The 22000-nt window shown below is 40.8% G+C and overlaps 1 protein-coding gene across 1 annotated transcript; it reads left to right on the forward strand.

Annotated features, from left to right (window-relative positions):
* The first annotated feature begins 9802 nt into the window (after positions 1-9802).
* Positions 9803-21008, forward strand: fam131c (family with sequence similarity 131 member C). The gene is made up of 6 exons (XM_053425795.1): positions 9803-9833; positions 11697-11761; positions 13779-13854; positions 18608-18838; positions 19128-19217; positions 20734-21008. The coding sequence occupies exons 1-6, from the start codon at positions 9803-9805 to the stop codon at positions 21006-21008; spliced, it is 768 nt and encodes a 255-aa protein (XP_053281770.1).
* The last annotated feature ends 992 nt before the right edge of the window (positions 21009-22000 follow it).

The following is a 22000-nucleotide window of genomic DNA, read 5'->3' on the forward strand; positions in this document are numbered from 1 at the left end:
TCCACTTAAAATCGGTTTAGTAGTTATTGCATAATGCTGCTGACAAACAATCCAACAAATTAACAAACAAACCAATCAACAGACACTATTGAGAATTAAGAAACCGTGGGTTTTCAGTTTAGAATAAAATATGTCTGCTAATAAGGGAAAAAATAATTGTATTCAGTAAACTATGTGGAGTAGATCATTCAAAAGTATACAGACCACACACATGAACAGTAATATAATAATTCTGTTTTAGTTTACAAAAACTTTGACGATAAAATCTTCATTGTAGATAAACCAGGTAGGATGAACGTAAAGTTTTCTAAAATCACTCCTGCGGTTTTTATAAAAGGCTCTGCACAAAAACAATAAAAAGCGAGATTATATTGTAGAACTGTTTGAGGAGGACTCACTGATGACAAGGAATAATTCCGGAATAGCTCCAGAGCGAGAACAGCCCATTACAAACAGGTGGGTTTAGAATGGGCCCTGCTGTAGTGATTGTAAACTGTAACCTATGCAGACCTTGATGCTGCATTAACCCTCTCTTTCCTTTTGCTCTAGTTATAATCACTATAACGACTAAAGAGCTTTGTCCCTTGTATGTCAACTTGTCGTTTTGGGCCATTTGCTGAAAAGACTGACGTTGTCTCGCGGAAGCGTTAGAGGTCACATCACCATAAAAACTATAGGTTGTGATCAGCTGATTGCACAAATGACCTCTTGGTTCGTTTTTTTTTATGGGAGGTCAGAGTCAGTGCAGAGAAGCAGGCAGGCAGGGCAGCGGGTAAAGGTCAGCGCCAAATGTTGAGTTTGTGCTTTGCATCGGTTACCGTATCAGGTTTCATAGCTCACACCTGCTGAGGATAAAAAAGTTAACAAAATGTAACGGTACAAGCAGGAGACGTCCTCCAAGCACGCCCCCACACACACTCTGGGCTTCACCTTGACTACCCCACTTCGCCTTATCTCGCCAAGGCTGACCTTGCAGTGGCGAGGAAGTCCCTGGCGCCTTTCATTTAGAGAATTATCAGCTTTGCTTGATTGATGCAAGTGACAAAAGCCGTAAAAATGCATTCCTCAGATAAGAGCTGTGCACCAGAAAGAAGAATGTCAATATTTAGGTATTGAATTAATCTGTAGGTCAACGGGGAAGGAGCAAGACAAAGTCCAGTGTGGACAGAGTATGGGAACTTGGATCTACCGCTAAGTCCTTCACGAGCCTTTGTCCTTGACTTCCAGCTGGCTGTGTGTTCTTGCCTGTGTTAAACCAATAGGATGCCTCGAAATAGTCCTGGCTTTGTCTGGCAACTGTAAACCGAGAAAGTCCTTCTACTATTTTCCAGCTCCATCCATCCATTCCCCTCAGTGCCTCACAGCGTGGTGGATTTTTTTTCCTCCCCTTTCTCTCTCTTTCATCCACGATGGAAAAAGAGGGGCAGCGCCACACCGTTCAGCTGCTGATTGTGCTGTTTGGGTTTATGCAAATACCCGTCTGAGGGCGTCCAAAGAGACTGCTGGAGGAATTCGGTTTGTGGCCCCTGCCGTCGGCTGTAACGTGATTATCCTCGCTCTGCGGGGGTTGAGTGTGTGGAAGTTTGTGTCTTGTCATTTGGACTGTAAATGACAGGGATGCATAGAGAGACAGGGAGAGAGCAGGGGGGAGAGTGAGGCCTGGTGGCAGAGGGGGGTTAGCCCAGAGATTTGAATCATACCAGGGCATTACTGCAGGCCACAATATCATGTGTGGTGATTGTGTTGAAGGCTTGGCGTCCAGGGCCCGAGGCCTCCTCCCGTGGACGGTTGTGTGTGGGGGCCCGTGGCTTCTAGGGCTTTTTTCCCTCCTTCTTGTGGCCTGTCAGATGTCTTTGTTCTCTGGGCGAAGGTCAATTTAAAAAGAAATAAGGAAGAAGGAAAACATTACCATGGCACTGTTCATGTATGACCTCTCCCTATACCGCCGCCTTCCCTCTTCTTTTTTTTGTTTTATGTTCTCCTGGCAACTCTCAGTGTCATGCGCGGATTTGAAACCCGGCTACACTGAGGAATTTACATCCTCACTAATTTTAGCAATGGGTTCCTGACCAGAAAACACATCCTCCAATTTCTGTCTATATTGGTCTTCGTGCGTCTTTCCGCTGCAGTTTCTCTCACCAGCACTCCAGGGCTTTTTGCAGATTATTCTTCTCAGTAAGCCTCCTCTGAGCCCCTCAATTTTCCTATTTTCACTGCATTCTCAACAAAAAAAAAAAAGTATAAGTCACGATCCAAGATTACACCCTGAGTGCTGCCAGATCTCCTCTCCAGGTTTAATCCACGTAGAAACAAAGTAAGCTGCTGGGCCTTAACACTGTAATAAACGTGCTTAATAAGATAGTGAGGAGCAAATAATTGTTACCAGCATCCTACTTTCCCCAAACTGTGCTGCTGAGATCTGTTTGATGTCAGCGCGAGGCGACATGAGTGGGAGTGGAGAGCAGAAACACAAGCCCCTGTTGACATAAGCCTCGTCTTTCCGCAGACTCTCTGTATATTTTGCAATGCCGGCCTAATTCACTCCATATTCCTCCTAATGGCACCGCTGATGTCACTCAACACATAAAAATTCTCATAGGTCAGACTTTACGAGAGCCTCAACACACATGTCGCTGCTGCTACGAAGGAGCTTTTTCGGCGGCTGCTGTTTTTTAGAAGCTTTTTGTCGAGGAGAGAATCGTGCAGTTTAAGATTTAGACTAAACATTTTAAGCTAAACATCTGTACCTGATCTTTGGCCGAACAAAATAACCTAAAATCTTCTCTAAGATGTTTGTTTAAAGGGTCTGGTCCAAACCTGAGGTGGCAGGATTAGAGGCTGCAGTTTGAAGCAGCTCATATGGTTCTTATTTAAGATTGTTGCCGCGTGCACCTACGTATGAAAAGACAGTCTCAACAACATGTATTGAATTTTTATTTTGTTCAATGTTTTCTGACCCGACAGTATGTGTTCTATAGCAGCTACATAGGTGAATGAGAAATGAAATTAGCTTAACTGAAACCACAGGCAGTTACAATAGATAGAAATATTAAATTGAAAGTATAATATTTGGTGATAAAAAGATTGAATTATAATGTTAATGTTTCCACAAGGGCTTTGCAGACTGGAAATCAGAGCAGTTGTTTTATCTTTCAGTTAGAAAAGATGAACCAATCATATATATATATGCAGTATATTTATATCATCTTCATCAATGAATAAATTGACAATGATCTTATTAAGCCCAATAATTCCCAAATTGACAGAGAAAACTCAATAATCCTCTTTTTTCAACATCTTCTCCAGTTTACCACTAACACAATAATCTAAGTGGAGGAGTATTCTTGGATCCTGTCAATATCAGACCTTGACGGAGAAAATATATGCAAGTCATTTTTCTCTGGAGCCTAAGAGCATTTAGTTCTATTCATATGATTTTGCATAATTTGCATGGATATGAGTGCCGTGGTTGAGCTTCTATGGCAGTTTATTTAAGGAAAATGTGTTGGTCTCATATGATGGTTATCTGAATATCTTAGGGTTTGGAAGAACTGATTAGACAAAAAAATACATTTCAAAGTGGAGCAGGAGCAGGGCAGTAAAGGGGCCACAAGTTATACAGAGTCCAATTATATATTCAAAATCCGGGCAAAATATCTGATTCAGTAAGGTGCACATTTAAATCTTTTACTGGTCACTGTTAGCTTAATAGCTTTGAGCAAAGACACAAATAATTGAATACATTTAGAAAATTGTTCTATGTTCAAGCACATTGTGTTCTTTGTAAAAGTTCAGAAAATAATACATTTCTGACAAATTGCAATATATCTTGCCAATATTGTTTGTAAGTCACTAGTTTAGTAAAACAATTTCTACGGACAGGAAAGGGGCACATTTGGGTCCAATCGGACATCAGCTTGGGCCAGTGCCCCCTGGACCCATGCATCCCTGGATCCGCCCCTGCTTCGGAGTGTAGCCTATGCCAGAGTATATTTGGACATGTTGACATAAGGAGTCAGGGATGGAACATTTTCAACCTTCCAGTTAGTGGACGACATATACAAAACAAGGAAGATTCAAAAACAACCAAACACAAACAATTAAAAATAAACATACAGCTCTTATTGGAATGCATGTTTGAAAATAATGTTAAACAACAGCCGGAAAAGAAACATGCAACATATAGAGGTCACATTGGTTATGTATAGTGTATAAACTACACAGACTCTACACACAGAAGGGGTATCATGTGTGTCTGTACTGCATATGCATTGCAGCCTGCTTTGACTCACATTGAACAATTACAATAAAGATGGAACATTAATTCCCCAAACTACCACCAGATCTGACGTGGTGAACAACAACAACAGAATGATCGAAGAAGACGAGGCACCCAGAGTGAAGTTCGCTCACTTTTTCAAGTGAAAGGCTGAGATTGTCTCTATTTAGAGATGTTGCAGACCCATCACCTAGAGGATGTTAGCGGTACTGCAGCTTAGGTCAGCCAGCTCTCAGCGGCTGTTAACGGTGCCCGCATGTGGATGTTTTGTGGAACATCATTAAAGTTTTAACCTACATGGGTGGTATGTCTCGTATAGATGTGTTTCATAGGACGTCTATTCAAAAGGTTTTTTTTCTCTTCAAAATAAGTCAAAGAAACTAAAGTAACATTTAAACAGCTACAAAGGTTCACAGAAGGAAGAAGCAAGAAAAAAAAACGCTAAAGCGCTAGGTCATTCGTCTATTTTCCTTACTCAGCAGGATGCATCTCTCCCCGCAACTTCATGGCTCCTATTTGCTGCGATTTCTTTGTTTTAGCACCAACCTCCCCTCCCTGGATTTCCGTCTGCATGTGTTTTAGAGGCCATTAATCGTCCCCTGCACAACATGCACCCCAGTAGATAATCACCGTCATTAAACCAATTAGGCAGCACATGGAGGGGAGGTTCAGTAAGGCCCTGAGGCCTCCCACTCCTGTTCCTCTCTTCCAGGACGGCCGAGGTGGTCTGCTGAAACTCTGGCAAAGCCTTAAATAAAGAAGGGAGTGAATTACTCCAGCTCCAGCTCTGGATTAATGCAATTTCCTGTTGGTGTAGCCTTGAGAGAGCTTGCCAACTTCGCTGCAGGCCAAGTAACCATGCAGTGCCAGCAAAAGTCCTCCCCAAATTTTCGCATCCTTCTTTTTGTGGGGCGCAGCGGACATTAATGTTGGTGTCATCAAAATATGTTTTCCGCAAAGCTAAGAGGGCTATTCTGGTGCCTCTGTGGCAAAACACAGAAAAAGAGATCAGAAGTGGCAGGAAAGGGAGGGTAGAGTGGTCAATCTGCAGAGAGTGGTTTTCAACATACTCTGTCTATCATATGAAGCTAGAGCTAATATTATGGTGTCATGGTGCCGCGCACAGTGGGAGTTCTGGCAGAATGAGGCTGTTACACATAATACATACAACTCTGATTATTTGGTTATTGAGGGAAATGGAAGTAAGACTTCCAGTCACCATCCACATGTGCAGGAGAGCCACAGAATGTCCCTCACACTTCCTGAGAAAGTCTCAGAAGGTTCGTCATGTTGGACAATGGCCTGTCCCCCCTTGTTTCTGCGAGGGATTTCCAAGCACACTTCATGTTGCGTTTGGCACGTGAGTTTCTGAACTGAAAAAAAAGCCTAAGTGAAGGAACAAGGAGCTCTATACAGGTTCAGTCTGCTGACTTATGAATGACATCTCTGAGTGAAATGTTAGCTGTTGTAATAACTCTAGAGTACATAAGCAAAGAAAGGCAAACCAAATCCTGCAGGTTGAAGATAAGATCATAGCAACACATCACTCACCGGCCAACTCTTTTATTAGTGCTGGGTGCTTTATTCACGGGTGCTGGAAACTCCGGAGTTATAAAAATGTGGATCAAATATAGTGAAGAATGAATGAAACTTGAGGAAATGAGGGAATTTGTGCTTTTCAACATTCTACGAAAGACAGCTTTCCAAAGTTGGTGGAAAAAAATCAACACTACTTCCACATGTGCTCATCAAGAAGAGAGCTGGAGCTGAAGGGTGTAAGGCTGTAGCTTATAGAATGGAGACTGGAAACACAGAGAAAAACATCTGACGCTCTTATTAACTAATAATGTCTTGTTCATTTAATCATAACAAAACACAACAAAAAATTTAAAATTACATTTTGATTTTAGAGGAGCCAACTTGCTGGTATGGTATAACAAGTATATTACTAACAATTAAGTTATATATAATAGTTATTATTTGCTAATAGTATAAAAGGAAAAGTTGTGGGTTTAACTTTGCAATATAAACTTTTATGTTGTGGTTCAGTAGAGGCAGCCGTTTTCAGTAAAACAGATAATTTTCTTACAAAACAATGTAGCAGTTAAAATTCCTAAAGAATTAGTACTATTACTAGAATTACTAAGGGATTTCATAGTCTGATGGAGTTAAACTGATAGGAGGGCCTGCTGTACAAATACTCAATGTATAAATGTATATGTTATAAAGCACTGAAAATACATCCACTTTAGAAAACTTAATGTATGCTAAATTAATAGCAGTAATTTTTATACTTAAAGAGAGCACATACCTCTCCAAGGCCCAGCAGTCCTCTTGTGAAACCTCATCTAACTTCACTCAATCAAGATTTATATCTACCTCATAATTATCAGTCCCCTAAACATGCCTGGTTTTCTTCATGAAGATTTATGAAGTATTCTCGTAGAAATAATGAAAATGTTGAAAAACGTCTTATCTCATGATGTTAAAAAAAGAGAAAAGAAATTCCTGGATCCGCCCCCTGATCTGGATCCAAATCAAAATGAAATCGATTGTTTCCTGATCGAAACGATGGTAATCCATCCATGTGTTGTAATCCTGCTGTTTAGCAGACAGACAAACAAATAAACAGAGATGAAACATGACCTCATTAATGTAGGTATTTCTTTAAAAATATCCAAGTATCTAATACTCAAAAACACCTTACTCAAGTTCTAATAATCCAATTTGGCAAGTTCTCACATAAAAAGTGCATTAATCAAGATACTTCATCAAACTTGATCCTGTGGTTGAAAGCATGAATTTTTCACAGAAAACATTTTGGCTTGTGATCACAACGATTTTCCTTATCCATACTGAAGTGGCCACTTTTGATACAAACCAGCATAGCAGGACTCCAAAAACCCAAGAAACTCCAAACGCTCATCTCAGTTTCACATTTTATTTGATCAAGAATTAAGTCATTTTCCAAACAAGCAATGATCGGAGCCTCAGCTGGACTGATACTGTTGTTGCACGTGATCGCACAACCTCAAATAAATCTACTGCAGCCAAAACATGAGCGGAGGTTTCACATAAAACCTTTTTTGTCAGCTCCCGCCGGCCGACAGCTCAGGGCTTCACTGGGCGGCTCTTAGTGTTAAATGTGGTTCTATGTGGATGTGAAGCAGGGTGGGTCTATAAAAAAACATGGTACTCTGTCAGTTTGACCTTGTTAGAAGTTTAAATACGTCCAAGAAAATCATGTCATCAATTTTCACTTACATCAGGGTGAGGAGTTCCCACATTCAGACTGATATAAAGATGTAAAATGTTCCCAGAAGCTGAATTATGACTCATTTCCAATAGAGGATCATATCAATCACATAAAACATAGACAGTATAAAATAAAGGACGTGTTTGATGTGCACATAAATGGCAATACTTGAGAATCGTCCAGAACTGAAAGGCCTCCAATTCCTGCTTTGAGTCGAGGGACCACAGAAATGAGTGTTGCCGAATGTCTGTGGCTTTGCAGCTGGGAGCATCACTGTGAATGTGTGTAAGTGGACGTTACACAATCCTCCTCAAATACTGGGGGAAAAAAACAGCTTTTTCATCTAATCAGATTCAAGATTTATTCAGTTAGATGGAAGATCAAAACCAACGGGGGAAAAGAAACACAGTAAACCACTTTTATAGACAGTATGTTAGAACTGCACACAGAAACACACAGGTTTACACAACAACCAGAGAATCAACTTTTCTGGAACATGCAAAGTGAGAGGTAGGAGCTTACCCCTGGGAGCTAATGGAGATTTTTTCCTGCCGATCATAAAGATATAACATTATAAGATATATGATAGCGCCACTGCTGCACTTTTGCCTTTTTACCACAAGAGGTCAGACTGCTCCTAAACCTGCCCTCTGCAGTACGTTGGGATGTGGCCGAAAAATAGTTTTTGGAAAACACATCAGAAATTAAGAAAATGTTATACAGGGGTTTTCTTTGGAGGTTAAAAAAAAGTTCATTGAGCCTTTAAATCATTTTTTGAAAGAGTTTAGGTTCCTCTAACTATTCAGGAGTCACTGAACAGTGACAGGCTGTTGTTGAGAGGCTCCATAGGTCTATGAGTTTCTTGAAGGTGTCACACACAGAAGGCCTGTAACACTGTTAAAAGACATCAGTAGACATTATATTGTCCTTGCTGGTGTCCTGGGCAATATTGAACCTCATTGCTAATTAGTTTCTTTTCTTTTTCTTTCTTTCTTTGGTGCTGTTCTTGACTACTCTGTCATGGACATGTTACCCACCTTTCTTAATCTATATTTATCTAATCCAAATTGCTTTATGGTTTGTGGTGACAAAAAGCTGTAAAAGGTGCATGAAGTAATTTAATTTCCTCATGCCTGTTACATTTGCAGGATCAGTATCAAGTATCTTTGCCTCAAGAGGTATTTATCTCAGGTTTAGTGAATGGATCCATCCTGCCCACATGCAGAAGTAAGACACTGCTGATGGCCACAGCAGGTCCCCTGGTGAATGTGATACTAAGATTGAAGTCATTCATAAGTGCAATCTTATGAGCACTCACCATTTAGACTTCAGAGATGTGCTTCTTTTTACAATAGAGCAGAACCTCTGAAATGAATAGTCACGGCCTAATGCATTATATTCATATTCTGTGATGAGCTGCGGACGGATATAAATAAGGGCAGATGCAGCTTTTTATTAAAGAGACAACAGCTCGTTCTTACCATGCCGAAATATTTTCCAGTGTTGACATCAGTATCTGGTGTTTTTGCAAACTTTATCAGCACCATCATCCCCAGTCTATTGACCAACGTTTCCCTGCCTCCTCTCTGGCCAATTAGTGGAGGAAAAAAAGATCCAAATGCAAAGATTGGCTTGGTTGCCATGGCAACATGATCCCCCCCTGTTGACGCAGGTGATGTCAGCAAAGTCTCGGGCATATTATCCCAGTGTGTGTGTGTTGCATACAGACCTGCTAGGTCATAGGCACCTAGATTGATTGACTTATTGACTGACAGACAGACAAATAGATAGATGGATAGATTGATAGATGGACAATGTTAAAAATGAGTCCTCCTTGTATGGACAGGAAGATTACAGTGGGAGGAGAGGAGGAGAAATAGAGGGAGGGGATTGAAAATCGTCTCCAAACAGGCATTCATGTTTTCTCCGTTTCCCCCCCCTCTCTCTCTGGTTCTCTCTCTCTCTCCATGCCCCCTCCCCACACTTGGTCGGTGTCACTCTCTCACCTCTCTCCTCCAATACAGAGAAGTCAGGTTTTCGCAGCAGCCAAACAGCTCGTCGGGCATCCACTCTTACTTTTCCCCCGTCCTCAGTTCCTCACCTCTCTCCCTGCTCCTGCTGCCGACAGATACCGTACTCCTGCCACAAGTGCTGCCTCTACACTTTCTTTCTCCAACCCTTCTTTCCCCTCCACCTGCCCGCTGCTCATCCTCCTCATCCTCGAGCCACCATGGTGAACAGATAACCGTTTCGGCCATCCTGAGACTATGGGTGCCTGCCTCTGCAAAGGTCACAAAGGTCAGTGTCTAATACCACCTGTGTGTGCGTCCATGTGTGTGTGTCTGTGTGGAGGTTGGATCAACCTGCAGGTATGCAACAGGAGCCTGTAACCTAAAACTAGAGAGCAGGAGAATTTACATTATCACATGGAATCATTTCATCCTGTAGCTGCATGCAGGCAGACTGACTGACGTCGTCGAGCTGTCGACTGCAAACATGGAGGATAGAACCATATTTTTACATCAGAAAGGTGTGTTTATGATGTGTCGCTAACATAGGAATAATTTACATGAAACTGTTGCACAACATAAACCCTGTCATTCACTCCGAATTCCGATTCCTGTTTGAGTGAATCTGTGGAGATGCTCTGGAAACCAGACCGGGGTGGGAGGTTAATGAGAGGGATTGTGAGGATCAGCGGAGGACAGCGCTGGCTTTACTATGTGATGGCTCCTTTCAAAGCTCGTCCTTAACTTGTCGTGACTTGAAGATGTGCACCGGGTTCAAATTTTCTCTTTCATATATTTCCTGTCCCTGGTTTAAGTGAAAATAAGCTAGTGTTTGTTGTGTCTCAGAAAGCTGTCTGGATAAAGTAACGCTGGCTCAGTGGGCGGCGGGGCCTCATTGAGGAAGAACACACGCACTAAACTGTGCTGTCAAAACAGAAAATTGAAAAAACTAAAAAGAGGATTTTAAGTGTTCTGTAATATCTTCAAACAACCATCACCTGCTATTTTGTCAGTACATGACATTTAACATCACATCACAGTCTCGCACATTATTCACATTATTAAAGTGTGTGTGTGTGTGTCGAGCTGGGATTTAACCCCTACAAGCCCAGAGAATTGGTTCAGTCATCATGACAGGGTGTTGTGCTATGTTAATAGCATCTGATGAGGCCAGAGACCACATAATCCATGCTGCTGTGTGTGTGTGCGCGTGGATGTGTGTACTGGCAACCTGGACTCAAATAATCGGAAGGGTATCACTTGCATCCTGTTACTGTATTGTTTCCATAGTGACAGCCAATTGCCTTGAAGACACTTCACCTCCCAGGGGATACCCTAAGTGTGGGTTTGTACGCTTGTGTGTGTGTGTGTGTTTCCACTGACCTTTCTAATAATGTTGATTCTCCATCGCACTGTCATTCATATGAGCCTCATCACCATCAATTATACAGCAAACAGACAGAGCGTAGGCCAAGACGAATTTAAATACACTGACAGGCTGCATTTAAATGACGCCATGAGTATTCAATGCTCTCTCTGTCTGTCTCTGTCTCTGTCTTTGTCTGTCTGTCTGTCTGTCTGTCTGTCTGTCTGTCTGTCTGTCTGTCTGTCTGTCTGTCTGTCTGTCTGTGTCTGTGTCTGTGTCTGTCTCTCTCTCTCTGTCTCTGTCTGTTTCTGTCTGTCTGTCTGTCTGTCTGTCTGTCTGTCTGTCTGTCTGTCTGTCTGTCTGTCTGTCTGTCTGTCTGTCTGTCTCTTTCTGTTTCTGTCTGTATCTGTCTGTCTCTTTCTCTGTCTGTCTCTGTCTGTCTCTGTCTGTCTCTGTCTGTCTGTCTGTCTGTCTGTCTGTCCGTCTGTCTGTCTGTCTCTTTCTGTTTCTGTCTGTATCTGTCTGTCTCTTTCTCTGTCTGTCTCTGTCTGTCTCTGTCTGTCTCTGTCTTTCTCTGTCTGTCTGTCTGTCTGTCTGTCTGTCTGTCTGTCTGACTGTGTCTGTCTGTCTCTCTGTCTGTCTGTCTGTCTCTCTGTCTGTCTCAGTTTAAGACCAGAGACCATGATTCGTGTTAAGAGACACACACATAGACACACACAATAGAAACTGACACACAGAGCATGAATCTAGCAGCAGTGTTTGGTTTCTATGTGTGTTTCCCCACAGAGCTCCACCTTCCCATGACAGCACTGCAGGACCAGACTGAGGAGGAGCAGCCATCCACTGTCAAGGTCAGTGGAAGCAACAACTTTCCCCTTGTAGTTCACGGCCTGGCTCTGGCCTTTTCTCTGGGTCTGCATGATCCATCCCACACGTAGACTGACTGTGTATTTGTGTCCATTTACCAGAAAACAGCCTTCACCACATTGTTAACACAAAAAGAGAGGAATAAAATAGTCCTGTTTTAAACAGTTGATGATGTGTTCAGTGGATTCACCAGATGACGTCAGGAAGGCTCCTACCAGTGCAGAACAGAACATGGAACATCAATTACCAGCAGGACTGATCCTGTTTTGCAGTTAAACTCTGCATTTCACAACGATACAACTGCCAACATGCTGAGAGTTACAAGTTGTTATTCCAGCAATCTGCCACAATTAGTCAACCAACAACAAAGGCACGCACATGCACAGTGTATGTGACTGGCCATGTGATATGTGGTTTCAGGCATTCTAGTATGGATGGGGATTAAAAGTGGAAAAACAAACTAGTATGGTTGTAGTGTGAATGCAGCGCTGTTGATTGACTAAGATTGACATAAAAGGGATGATTTTTTGAATGCTCAGATTATCTTATATATATAATATATATATATATATATTATATATATAATTAAAATGATAAAAATCATCTGCTTATGGTAGGTTTATATTTAATTAGCTGTAGCTGTGGGAGGAGTGGTTTCATTTAAAGATTGATATCTCTCTTACAGATGACATGTTCTGTCTGATCCTCATCCAGCCTCCATCACACTCAAATTTGTTCTAAGCAAAACAAGCAAGAAGAATTACCACCACAGAAAATGTTATTACAGAGTTATTAAACTAGATTATGTTTGGATATCTGCAAGTCACAATTACACCTAACCATTGTATATCCTTGTTATTTACCACTATAATATACTATTTATGGCATTACAAAATAAAATACATGTTTAATCTGCTAAACAATATTAAACATTCCTTCTTCTATAACATATATATATTCTTCTATAACATATATACAGATTGAAACAAACTGAATAACAATTGTATTTAGTTTGGAACAAGAAGAAGGAAAGACAAAGGAATTGAAAAGATCTCTGTGCTTTTGCAGTGACCACACATCTGGCAATGAAGCAGCAGTGCGTTGAGGCGGAAAAACAGAAATGGCATTCATTTACCCAAGAGGATACTCGGTTTTACCATTTTGGTCATTTTACATTCAAGTTAATTTTATTCAGATTTATATTGTCTATAAAACATTAAATGCATTGGACTCCACCCGTTTGAATTGGAACCGTGCACCGTGCACTGATGTAAAAAAGCCCATATTTACCAGCAATCCCATTTCCCTTGCACCGGCTTTAAAAAAAGCTTAAAGGTTTCACTCTGTCAGGCCAAGAATACAAAACCAAGAAATCTATTTGAAGTGCAGTTCCTCTTTCCATATTGACTGCAGCTACTTGGATGCGAACACCATACGGCTTGGAGTTTAAAATACCTTCCTTTTTCGCAGTTTGTTCAGACTGGGTGTGAATGTTGCAGGATTCCCATAAATCCGGTCTGTTATTGTCGTTATCCCCGCACAAGGAAAAAAGTGGGAAATTTGTGTCACACCACATAAGAGGTGACTGTCAAAAGAGGATGAATGCAAGTGTTCTTTGTGTGTGTGCATTTGTGGGTGGTTGTGTTGTACGTACACGAGATGTGTGTCTGTGCTATCTTTGTCAAAACCTCACGACTCTGCTCTCTTCATCTCGGGCACTGAACCCATTCCAATCCCATTGAAAATGTCAACTAGAATGATCACTATCTGTTTGTTTGCCTCCACCAACCAGCGCAGTTTCAGTCTGTATGAGTTTATTTCTAGATTCATATGAGGTCACTCTGACTTTGACCTATGACCACCAAATTCTAATCCGTTCATGTGTAAATGAACATTTGATATAAAGCTGTTTCCTTAGATCCCAGTGGAAATACACAACACAACAACAACATTCACCTAATTTATAGTGATTCTTCTTATTCTTATGTATCATATCTCCAGGATCCCTCCAACGGAAACGTGCCAGATAAAACCAGCCGCTACGATATCGGAGAGCTAGCCACTTCCTCTTTATTCGGTGAGACTGGACAAACACACACACACACACACACACACACAAACACACACACACACACACACACACACACACACACACCAACACACACAGCCCAAACATAAACAGGCTTACTTGTTGTGTTTAGTTTACGTTGTATTTCATTACGGATGAAATATACAAGACTGGGAAAAAAACAAGCAGGGACACTGAATTAGGAACCATGGAGGGTCAGTCATGTAATATCCGTAATGCCTTCTCTTTCTCTCACACATATGCTGTTACACAAGTGTACCCAGACAGACATGGGTAAATAATCAGACACAAGCACAAACTCATTTCCCTCTCCTATCTGATTTTCCTCTCCAACTGACTTCTGCTTCCTCCCTCTCTTCACGTCGGAGCCGCCGACTCTTTTTATCATCTCCTCTTCCCCATCCTGTGTCTGTCTGCCACATCTCGGCTGCTTCCATCTCTCTGCGGGAGGTTAATTATCTGAGTCAATGTGTTATGCCTTGCTGAACCTTTTCCAGTGAAAGCCCCTTTATTACCCTGTCAGTATAATTATTAAGCGCATGGAACGCTCATGAATACGTTAGACGAATACAGACGTTCAGGCAGACAGCTGAGAGGATGACACCTGCTTTCACAGAATCGGTCCTGTAAAAAAAATGAAAAAGCTTTTTAACATTTACTCAGACATAATGACTTGTCTGTCTGACAATGAAGAAAGTCCTGCACACTTGATCAGTCACAAAGTGCAGCTGAAAACCTGTAACTGCTCAAATCAAATTACACTGTGCAACCCCAAATATTATATGAATATAGTCATTTAAAGAAGAATACAGCACAGACTGCTGATTTTATTCTTCTTGTATGAAGCTGTTTGATATATTATTCCGTCTGATGACATTTTAGTCACAGTAATGGGTTTAAGCCCTGCTCATGACTCAGAGAAAGTGAAATGTTTATTAAATTCTGCAAATGCAATTGAGCTGTACCAAACAAATGAGATATGGGTAATGACAGTTTTGTAATTCTTTCAACATAATGGTGGGAGCAAGTGATCACATGGTCAATCCACCCAGCACTGGTTCAAACATACAGTAGATGGTGCCCAGATGATGAATACAATAACTTTTGTCATCCTCTGCTTTTTCTTCTTGCACTACGGCTGAGATTTTTTTGGGTTAAGCAGCAATGAATGGAGGGGTAAACTAAAACTAAAATTAGGACCTCTTTTAAGATCCGCCTTATTTTGGTTATGATATAGATAACTATAGATCCACTCATTTCCAAACATAAACATAACAGGATGGGATTTTGTTCAATCCAAATGTTAAAGTAATGTAGTATTTTGCCAAATCAAAAAAGCTAATTTAAAAAAAAACTATGAAATGTTGCTATTAATCTATATTTCAAATGTTCCTGCCCTCAACTAGCCCAATATTATTATTATTATTAATATTATTATTTAATATAGGGTTATTATTACTATTATTGTTATTATTATCAACAACAGCAACAATAATTTATAATAATCATAGCAAATTAGCATGCTAACATATTAAAGTAAGATGGTTAACATGGTGCCCACAAAACGCCTGCTAGACTTTACCCCTGCTACAATGCTGATGTCAGCATTTAGCTTTACTGCGCTGGTGCAAGCAAACAGAGGTGTAGTCTTACATGCACCTGATGCAATTATGAGACACTTTTGCTCTGCCATCAGTGACACATTATTTCACTTTTATTTTAAGGACATATTATTAAGATAGTAATATCCGCCTCCGTAGGAAGGTGCACAATTTGCGTAAACTGCTTGTTATACACACAGATGGTCTACTTACACATGTTGACTTCCCACAGATTTGTTTTCCCTGCAGAGAAGCATTATCTGGTAAAACTGCTCTCATAATAGAAATCTGCCAAGGTCCGAGTACGAAAGTATTTTAAAGGGATTAAAGGTAATTCTGATTGGTTTATTACATGTAACACACAAAACACACTATTTATCAGACTTGAACGCTCGCCACGCGCTTTAGACCATGCACTTAGATTGTTAGAATAGAGCCCTCAGTCTTACTTAATGGCATTGCTGTCTAGCTGTCTTGTTTTTTTTTTTTTTTTACTATAGTCACCACTGAAGCTTTAATTGGCTTTGGTTGTTTTTATTGTTTCCATCTACCACTGCTTGAAACCAACACGAGTCACTTCGCAACTTGCTTATTACTCTCACACAGGCAAGTGCACAGTGGACATTGGCATTTAAAATCTACACATTTGAATTTGACCTGTTTTATCTGTCAGTGCCGCCATGACAGAAACGCTTCTGGGGGAACTGCTATGTCGTCCATCTTTATACACAGTCTATGACTCACACACAGACTATACAAATCGAACATTTTGTTATCCAAAATATCCAACATGGTGTGAGTCAGCTGTTTGTTCACTGCACTGTAGCTACAAATCAACAGAGGAACCGCTTGCCCTCTCAGGCTGCAGTAAACACAATCTATCATGTGAGCTGTCATGCCAACCTATAATGTGATTTGGTTGTTTTTGTGCTGCAGTGGGACAGTAAACCCATAATACTCCCATCTTAAAACACAACAAGTGGAATTTTTCTTTCGTTTTAACACTACCAAAACAGATTTAACAGATCCCCCTCTCCATCAACGTGCAGCAAGAGCAGAGCCTCTCATCAGAGGTGTGACAGCATGGGTAAAGGTGGGACAGCAGTAGGTGTTGTAATGGATAACAAAACACAGAACGCACTCTGCTGAGCTTGAATCCAATGAAAATAACTTGTCATGATGTTTTTCAATTAGGCCAGACTGCCAGCTCTCCTGACTCCTGTCCTTCATTTCACTATATCCACTTCTCACTTTGAAATATCCTCCCCTCCCACCTCTGTTCCTCTTCTCTACCCTGTCCTCCTTAAGTCTTGGCTTTGACCTTTTATGCCTTATAATTTCTTATCTTAGCCTTTATTCTTCCTCTTTTTTCTCAACCAACTTCAACCTTTCCTTTTTTCGTTTAATTTCCCTGTTGCTCACTTTCATTTCATCTCTTCATTTCCCAAGACCTTTCTACCCTTGTCTGATGTGATTAAAATAAATGATGGCGTCTTTGTAGTTATGACCTGGGATTTATGGGTAATGAATAACAAATCACTTATCTTGTTGCTCAAAATTTGACCTGCCAAAATCATACAACTATAGAATATAAATAAATTATGTACCCAATAATGGATGCAGTTTTATTTATAGATCATTGGGTGTCTGCCAAGAGACATGTTCCACATCTGATGCATGTACAGTGGCACAGAAACTATTATTTAGACTGAATGTTATATTGTTAAGGTGAGTTCAGACAGACACAAGGCAACATTAGATGAAGATTGATTGCACAAACTAATGGAAAGATTCAGTAATCAGTGCAAGTATGTTCCAGATGGCACAAAATAAGACTGGGCAAAAAATCGAATTGATTCGATTTATTCAAAAGTGCACTTTTGCACACACTGATCTGTGCTCTTGGTTAAGGTTTGGTCACAAGGTATCAGAGCCAACTCAGTCGACTGAACAGTGGGAAGGCTTGATACGTTTCTCTCCCACCTCCTGGGTAGCTAAAGCTAGCGAGCTACCTGCAGTTATCCGGCCTGATAAAAAGCAAAAGAAAACTTGAAAAATAATAAACATTTGAATCTTTGGTGAGATCACCCACCCCTGGCATGAGCCGAGGAGGAGATTCATACGAGTTAAAAGGTCTGAGACAAGGAAACTGGAAGGAAAGAAAAGATACTGTTTCTGAGAATAGTCAGAGTCCGATCCAGGCTCGGGTCGCAAAGGCAGCTAGCTGAGGGTAGGGTGTCCCAGACGCCCCCCTCCTTGGCACACTTTCAAGCTCTTCCAAGTCCAGATGGGTTATGATGTCCCTCCAGCGAGTTGTAGGTCTACCACAGGGTCTCTTCCTGATAGACCTCATAACTAGATGCCAGAACCAGCTCAACTGTCCCCTTTCGACATGAAGGAGCAACACTTCTACTCTGAGCTCCCCCTGCATGACTGGAATCCTCAGCCTGTCTCTAAGGCTGAGCCAGGCCACCCAGAGGCTGAGCTGAACACAGTCACGCACAGACCAACACACACATGACGTCTGCATGATCTGAGAAGCTTATTACAGATAATGTCTGTACAGTTGAAATGTGCTTGTTGCTTTATTTGATATGCCTTGAAATGACTTGACAGCTTGGGAATAAACAAATAGTAAATGCTGTGAGTCAGTTAAAGGATTTTGAAACAGATTTTCTATCCATGTGAGCTTCGTACAGTGCAGCAGAGAGATCTCAAGCCACAAGTTACGTTTGATTTAGTATCACCTCAGATGTTTTTTCACCTTCATTTTCCATCCTCTTCAATTAATTTTGAGTGAAGTTCTACATCACAAGGCAGAAATGCGGCTTTTCATGTTTCAGATTATGCAAATGAATACTAGAATACTTTGACCATCATGTGATTATTCTTTCATGTGCAACCTTTTCTTCCATTTCAATATCCCTGTTCCTTGCTGTGGCATTTTCCTCCGTTCCTCTCCCTTCTTCGCACGCACTGCATGTCATTTCATGCATCCTATCACTTTACCTTTTCCTCAACTCATCTCCCTGTTTCCTCAACTATCAGACTCACTGTTTATTCCATCATTTCAGGAAAGATACCCTTTATCTACTCCACTTCATCAAGATGTATCCCTCCCTTCTCCTCAATTTATTTAGGTCTGGTGGCCACGATAAAGGACCACATCACCAAGCCGACAGCAATGGCTCAGGGGCGAGTCGCTCACCTGATTGAGTGGAAAGGTTTGGGCGGTGGCGGCGATGCCGGGGGACGTGGAGGCGGCTGGGCATGTGGAAAAGGAGGAGGAGGCTGGGGGGCTGGGCTGCAGGAGGATGAACAGTTCTACTCTCAAATGACGGACGAAATCAAGGAGGCTCGCTTCGCTGCAGGTGAGACACACCGACGCATTTAAATCAAGAAAAACAAGATGTGGTCAGTGGAGATGAAGTGATGCTCCAATCCCTCTGGGCAGCCTTTTCATTCGATTAGCTTTGTGCAGAGGGAGCTTCAACAAAAATCGATATCCCTTAAGACGTCCCATCAACGGGGACTCAAATCCAGTGCACTTATTCAATTTCCGTTTGTTTGTGATGGTGGTTCACATGGTGACAAACAGCAGGTGTCGACTTCCAAGAAAAGCCCCATAAAACGTGATTTTCTGGGCCTTTTGTTTCACAGGAGTGGCGGAGCAGTTTGCCCTGGCTGAGGCGGCCATGCATGTGTGGTCACTGAACGACAACATAGATGAGCCCTCCACCAGCTTACAAGGTCGGTCAAGGAATAGAATAACATGTTTGTTAGGAGTGTTATTTAAATGGGTTTACAGCTACTTTTCCTACTGATTTCCTCTCCAAAAGATTATAACCATGTAGAATGAGGCAACATTAAAAAACTGTTGGCTTCTTCTTAATTAGTCACTGGTTGAGTTTGTGATTAATTGTCATCTCAAAGGTTTTTTTTTGCCAGAAGCCTTTTCTCTTATGTTGATGATGGATGTCTGAGACAATAAGACAGATAACAGAATTCATTAGTGTTTCAAAAAATGATGCAAAGGTAATGACAAGTGTCTAAGCGGCCTGAAATAACATAAGAGGACAGCCCTCTTTAATAAGCTTATGAATGTGTTTTGACTGATGAGGATGAGATCTCTTTGAAGGAAATTGAAAACACACATTGAAATAGACGTTCATGGTCTCCAAACTGTTGACCTAGGTGATACCATGACGTTTTACCAGGTTCAAATATCCACAACCACATAATAACCATATTCGAGTTTTGGATGTAATGCTAATTTACTCTAAGTTACTCTGCTATAAATATACACTTGTTTGTATTAAAGGCTATACCCTTTCAAGGGGAGGTTAGGTAGAGTTAGGTTAGGTTAGGTTGGGTTTGGTGAGGTGAGGTGAGCTATGTTAGGTAATGCTAAGTTAGGTCGGGTTAAGATAGGTTAGCTTTGATACGGGTATGCTTTGTTTAGTTATTATAGGTTTGGTTGGGTTTGGTGAGGTTAGCTTTGTTAGGTAAGGCTAAGTTAGGTTAGGTCAGGTTAGGTGAGGTTAATTTAGATTAAGTTCGGTCGATTTGATTAGGTTAGGTTAGGTTAGGCTAGGTTAGGTTAGGTTAGGTAAGGTTAGGTTAGGTTAGGTTAGGTTAGGCTAGGTTAGGTGAAGTTGGTTAGGACTGCACTTTGTTTTGACTCAACATAAACAACTCTGCCTACCATACAACCAGCACTCATAGCTAGATACAAAAGTATTGGTGCAGCTGAGTTTTAATATATACATACATACATACAGAAGAGATACCCTTGATTTAGTTAAAATGTCATCTCCTCTGGTGTGACTATGTAAATGAATTGGACTGATACTCACCAGTGGATTGCTGAAATATATTATTTTTACTTATTAGTACCTATATTTTGTGTATAAAAATAGCAGTTACATGAGATTTACAATACATTAAGAGATAAGATAAGATAAAACGTTCATGATGTGCAGCATCTGGTTCAAAGTAATAGCACTTTTTTTTTACTTATTTCATTACTGAGGGCATCTGAACCATTTCTGTAAGATACCAGTGTGAAGAGCTACGGCTTAAAAAATCCATACAACTTGAGAGACCCCAGGTGTCACCATTTTCTCTCACATGCTTCAAATAATTTTTCAGTGTCTTCAAGAAGCAACCAAATGTCTGTTATTATAACGATTATGATTATGATTGTGATTATGATGATTATGTTGATTGAGCTATGATTATGATTATACTTATCATCCTTCCTCAGCAGCACCGAGCCACTTCTTGTCCCAGTTCCTGCTGGACGGAGGCAGCATTGGCATTCCCCAGCACCTGTACAGCATCCACACCCCGGCTTACGGCAACAGCAGGGCAGCCAACCTGGTCCCAGTAACACAGGTCGACCCAATCTCCCCGACATCAGCCACTCAGCAGGACAAAGATCCCCCCCCTTTTGCGGACAGAAGCACTGTGACCGCAGTACCTGCTGTCCGACACGTAGACAGCAGTTCGCTATCCGAGGACGATGTCTTTTATAACTAGCAGGAAAACAAACTGGCAATCTCGCTGGCAAACTCTGAAATGATCCTCACCGAGAGATCTCACCACCACAGTGACAGACAAAGAAAGTAACTAAAGACATCTGTGAGATATATGCAGAGAAAATTAAAGATTTTCTCTCATCTCTGTGAATGTGTAAAGTTCTAATGTAACATTTTAATTTTCTATTCATTGTAAATATCATATGTTGGACTGAACAGTGAAGAGTCAAACAGTAATGGTGTAAATATGTAAAATATTGTTATAAATTTGAAATTTGAATACAAGTTCTGTATCACGCTGTCCAGTTCTGTTTCGATCCCTTTTTCTATCACATTGACGAGTTCTACTTGAATATGGGAAAAAGGTATGAAGTCCAACCCTCAGTAAATAAGTCAGAGAGAAGGAAATGTGACAAATTGGACGCAGGTACCTCCTGACAGGCTGCAGGTTATTGAAGTGTTGCATCTTTACAAGCTTATGGTTTTAGAGAAATAAATGCAAAAATCATTTGTCAAAATCAATACAATGTCTGAGGAGTCTGGTAAGAAGCTAAAACTTTTTTCCTTTTTACTCAATTTGATATATTAATAATTTCCTTAAAATGTACAGGTGTAACTAAAGTCATATTATAAAATAATACCACTGAAATAATTCCTTAGACGCTAATTAAAGTTTATTAAAACTTATTTGAAAGTCTGCGCTAGTGACGTTTCAGTTTAGAGATACCAACAACTTTCTTAATTAATTTTGGATTAATTTTTAATTAATTGATAGACGTGATGCGTAAATCTATGAAATTAAAAAACAAATTAACGTCTCCACAGGACAAACAACCCACCAACCAACAAACATTGGATAACGATCAAATCATAGACATTTATATTTCATACCTGGGCAGACATTGTTTAAGATCATAGACTGTATATGAAAATGGACAACATAGCTCCACAAGGTGAAGCCAGCGTCTCTATCTCCCCCTGTTGGCTGGCTAC

This window comes from Pleuronectes platessa, chromosome 6 (genome assembly GCF_947347685.1).
Source record: "Pleuronectes platessa chromosome 6, fPlePla1.1, whole genome shotgun sequence".
In the NCBI taxonomy this organism is placed as follows: Eukaryota; Metazoa; Chordata; class Actinopteri; order Pleuronectiformes; family Pleuronectidae; genus Pleuronectes; species Pleuronectes platessa.